General features: G+C 45.0%; 1 protein-coding gene across 1 annotated transcript in view; it reads right to left on the reverse strand.

Moving 5' to 3' along the window:
- Positions 1-434: 434 nt before the first annotated feature.
- LOC115204016 (matrix metalloproteinase-17) overlaps positions 435-4,987 on the reverse strand; it is an 85,622-nt gene continuing 81,069 nt past the window's right edge. The window contains exons 8-10 of the mRNA XM_029769213.1: positions 4,730-4,882; positions 4,090-4,347; positions 435-2,355 (exon numbers count right to left, since the gene is read on the reverse strand). Of these exons, the coding sequence (XP_029625073.1) occupies positions 2,030-2,355; positions 4,090-4,347; positions 4,730-4,882 (737 nt within the window). The 3' untranslated portion in view covers positions 435-2,029. The remainder of the gene's footprint in view (positions 2,356-4,089; positions 4,348-4,729; positions 4,883-4,987) is intronic.

The raw sequence follows: 4,987 nt of genomic DNA on the forward strand, positions 1-4,987 counted from the left end.
CCACATCAGCCTCTGCTGGAAAACGGTTTGTTTCAATCCTCATGCCATGCATTGTGTGTCTGCTTGAGTGTCTGCCTCACATTTATTTTTCCTTGAGTCAATAACACAATATCTGGAGTGTTATTGGCTCTAGTCACTGAATCAACATTGTCCAGACTTATTCTCAAAAGTCACTGAATTCTGTACTACACATAATCCTGAATAAACTGAAACAAGGAATGAATGTAGAAGATGGCTTGTTACCGGGAGGAGATTGACATGGTTTGTTTTGCAGTGAGGAAACAATAACCTGCGCCTGTACATAAGAAACATGGCTCCCAACAACACAGACAAGAAAGTAATTGTCAGCCTGTGACGGCAGCCGACGCATTGTCCTCCTCTTTCTGTTCAGCCTGGGCTCCCTGTGACACAAAATCATTACACGACCCAGCACACTCTGTCTTACCCCCTCTTTATTTTCCTACAAAAATATTTCACCTTAGAAAAGACGGCTGAGAAATGTACATGTTGTTTTTGTAACTGCCATAGAACTTTTCACCTCAAATAGATCTGTATATATAGACTGTAAGTAAATATATCTTAGCAATATTAATAAATCTAGTTGTGTTTTGAGTGGGTACCCTCCTCTCAGCAGGCAGGTCTCTGGTATATATCCATGTCCAGTCACTGTACTGGTACCCAGACATCCTCCTATTCTTAGAGATAGTTCATGTTAGGAGAGACAATGGAGAAGGAGAACGGCGTCCCTGGGTGACCGCTGGGTATCGCTGACCGCTGCAGTGACCACTGACCAGACCAAGGCACCATGAAAACCCCATCAAGCGCATCCCTCTGTGCTTATTACAAAAATACATCCTAATAATCAATACTAACGGGTTACCCGCTCTGATAACGGCAGGAGGTGCTACTGTATCTCAGCTGAGAAAAAAGAAAAAGAAAGATACAGGTGCAAAGGTCTCAAAAGGGCACGCGAGTCCAGTCAAGGAAGGAGAGTCAGTGTCATTACAGGAAGTAGTGTGCATTCCATCCAGATAGCCCTGACATTATAAACTCAGTGAGAGAACTGTCCAATGATAGTGGAGTGTCCATCCGACCAGCCCATACATTACCAGTTGAATGAGTGAGAGGAGACGGAATCATTTGTCCAGCTAGCTCAGACCGTAAAAAACACACATGTAGTGGTCTGTGTGTGTGAGGGTTCTTAAAATAACTTTCCAGTAAAAAAATGTTTAAAAGTTAATATTCTGCTAACTCATACGCAAATAATGCTGTTGACTCATCCTATACTAGTATTTGTGGCCAAAGCATAAATTGGAGACAAAACACTTGAAAAACCCAAGCTCAAACAGTTAAAAAAAATGCTTGGCTATTTCCTCAGAGAGGATGGTCATCTTCCTGAGGAGGATGAGCTAGCCAATCAGTGGTCTAGTCGTGTGAATATTTTTAATGACCGGTATACGCCAACACCATTCTGTTGTTGGGGCACGCCCCACAACATTCTATCAATGAAAAGCTGTTTTTTAACATAATACATTTTTTGGGGGAAGGAAAACTATTTCACTAATATTGTAATTAATAATAGGCTACTTTAAAGCTCTTATCTGATTGCAGGAACAAGGGGACAGGGAGCACAGCATCCCAGAGTACCACTCTCCCGCTAGACTGCTTAGTCACTGAGGGACATTTTGCTATAAACTTGTTATCATTATAATCATCAAGTTGATATACTATTTCCATTATCGTCATGTTATCACATTTCTAATTAATTCCAGTATCATAATTTAAACATCATTCATTTGAAACATTGATCCGTTGAGAAGAATTTGGTATAATAAATAAAACAAATTAACAATGAGGATCCCAATTAAGATAACAATAACAACAAATTCCTCCAGTCATCGTTTTGATTCGATGGTGTAGCTGGTCTGGCAGTACCCAGGCGAAAAGCCCCTTAAGCCACTCCCCCGCTCTCAGCAGATTGGCTGCTGTACTTCCTGTCACAGAGTGAGGCCGCTCCCCTCTGCTTACATCATAGAGGGACGTAGGATAGTACCCCAGAGATAGTCAAGAGGGCAAGTAGCCAGAAGGGGGAGGGTGAGGGCTGGGCTCCCAAGGGCGAGGCAGAGTTGGAGGTGCAGGAGCAAACCTCGTAGCCGTTTTCGGCGTGGTCGGCGTGGTGCTGCCCGTGTAGCCGCGTGTTAGCCGTGTTATTGGCCTCTGTGGCTGGAGAGTCCGACTGCATCTCTGTACACACCAGCCAGTCCTTTCCTATGGACCGTGGGTACCCAGCCTCCACCTCCATATCACTGCCCACCACACGCCAGTACTCCTTCCCCTTGAAGAAGTATGAGGAGCCTTAATGAAAAGAGGACAAAGAGGCTGCATAAGAGGACAAAGAAGACAAAGAGGCTGCATAAGTGAAAAAGAGGGTGTGATGATTGATTTTGCTATGGTAATACATCAGTCACTTGATTCTGTCTCGCTGTTTTTCGTCCAGTCCCTCTCTCTATTCACCAGTTTGTTTTCCCACACCAGTTCGTATTCCCACAACAAACTCTCATTCTCTTCCTCTCTCTCAAATATATTTTTTCCCCCCTCATCTGTCTCCTGTTTCTACAAGCCCGCTATCTCTTCCCCTCTCTCTCTCTCTCCCTTCATCGCTCTTATCCTCCCTAGCACTATCTCTCCCACTCTTTCCATCCCTGCCACCACATCCACCTCTCTCCCTGAGGTCTTTGATGTGCTTCCAGTTCCCAGGCCCCCAGGGTCCACGTGTGTATGTATGAATCCTCTGGTGGCTCAGACTGTCATTTTTGCGCGTGGCCTGTGCTCACCGACATCAAACAGCTCCGAGCAGGACCTCTAGAGTTGGCAGCGGTACAGAGCCCAGCACATGGAGGAAAGCGCTTACATACACTCAGCCACAGGAGTCGCTACAGGGGAGAAAGGATCTAACTGGCTCATGTGGAGACTCGGCTGGAGCTTGCCATGCGTGTGTGTGTTTATGCACTGTAGAGTGAGTGTGTAAAATGACTGTGTGTGTTACTGAAGAAGGGGTTTTGATAACTTGTGGTCACTATACTGTATGCATATGTTTGATAAGCTATTCTATGTATTGTAGCTACATTATATGCTTGTTTGTGTGTGTGTGTGTGTGTGTGTGTGTGTGTGTGTGTGTGCATGCTTGAGTTTCTGTGAGACAGATAGAGAGGTGAGGGTTGTATACTGCATGTGTGCTTTGGTGTGATATGACTTACCAATGTGTCAGACTGAGTGTACTGTAATTACTGTTAGACTGGCCCTCTACTGGTTAGGGTCTGACTCTGAGATAGGCATGAATAAGGAGCTCACTGCTGAGAGTACTGTGCAATAGCTGGGACATGATGCCCTAGCACCATCCTGCCCCCCCCCCCACCCCACACACACACACTCCAGCTGCAGGCGATTGCTGCCATGACAACCCAACAATGAAAACACAGGCTCAGCAATGAAAGTACTATGGTTGCATCCCAAATGACACCCCATTCCTTATACAATGCACTACTTTTGACCAGAGCCCTATGGGCCCTGGCTAAAAGTAGTGCACTAAATGGGGAATAGGATGCCATTTGGGACACAGACCTATCATTTCCAGATCACACTCCAGATCAAAAGACCGAATATCAAATTACATGTTAGGGGCCGTCTGCATTGAGGGCTTTAGAATGCATAGCGGCTCCACCAGGACTGTGGTTTAGGCAGGCTTGACTGACCAATGTCCTGGGCTGTTTTTGACTAGATTAGTGTCCAGTCTGAGAGAGTTAGAGGGCAAGGGGGCTGGAGAGGAAAAGGACCCAGTGTGGGTTAATAGTGGATATACTGTAGAAGTAGACCTGTCAGGACCCTGAGGGCAGGCATGAATGACATACACTCAGGTACTCCATTCTTTTTGACTAATGCTTCCATTATTTTTGTGTACTGTCAAGTGCAGTGTACTGAATGTGTATTTCAGCTTGTATTTAGTTTTACGAAGTGAGCGATAGGTGTATATGTAGTGAGTAAATGTGTGTGTTTAGTATGTTGATCTGTGTGTGTCTGTCTAATACTCACCGTCAGACCATCGCATGGCGTCGTCTAGCTGGGGCGGGATCCCCTTCCACAGTGTGCTGTCTTTGGGGTAGCCCTGATCCATACGCCGTAGATGGTCGTCATAGCGCCAGTAGCGGTTGTCCTTGAAGAAGTAGGTCTTGTCGTTGTGGAGCCACACGAAGGCCGCGTCTACACCCTCCATAGGCAGGCCGAAGTCACTGATTGGCCGAGGATAACCCTCTTCCACGTTGTTGTCCTTGAATATCCAATACTTCAGTCCTGAGGAGGCGGGACAAAGGAACGTCAATCAATGAGAGTGAACTGGATAACTTGTTTAATTTAATAACTCAACTGAATGAAAGTGACTTGTGATTAAATGTGTTTTGTGATTAAACTATTCAATTGACTGAAATACAGTTATATTCTTCAAGAACCAATGGGTACAGATCATACATTTTTAAGTCCAAAAATGGAAGTAGCAACTGATAGACCTCTTTTCATGTGTTTCTCAGAACACATTCACCTTCCTTTGACTAGCCCCAATATATCAAAAACCTTCAAAATTACAACAAAACACTCCCTTTCATAGTTAACATCATTGGTATAATAGCTGACCTCCCTGCCTCAACCACGACCACGGCTGAGTTTATGAGTTATGTACCTTTGAAGAAGACGATCTTGTGGTCCACAGGTCTCTCGTAGACAGCGTCCACACTGTCCAGGTTGGTAGGAAGGCCTCTCCAGAACCTGTGGGTCTGAGCTGGACGCAGAGACACCAGGTGCTTCTCCCGCGTCAGACGCCAGAAATACTTCCCTACGAGGAAAATAGAGAAAGTAAAAGAAAAGTAGGAAGAAAATGTCAAAAAGTAGAAGAGAGAATACAAAGTCCTTCTCTCTCTGTTTAAGTGTTTGTGTGTGT

Source organism: Salmo trutta, chromosome 12 (genome assembly GCF_901001165.1).
Source record: "Salmo trutta chromosome 12, fSalTru1.1, whole genome shotgun sequence".
In the NCBI taxonomy this organism is placed as follows: Eukaryota; Metazoa; Chordata; class Actinopteri; order Salmoniformes; family Salmonidae; genus Salmo; species Salmo trutta.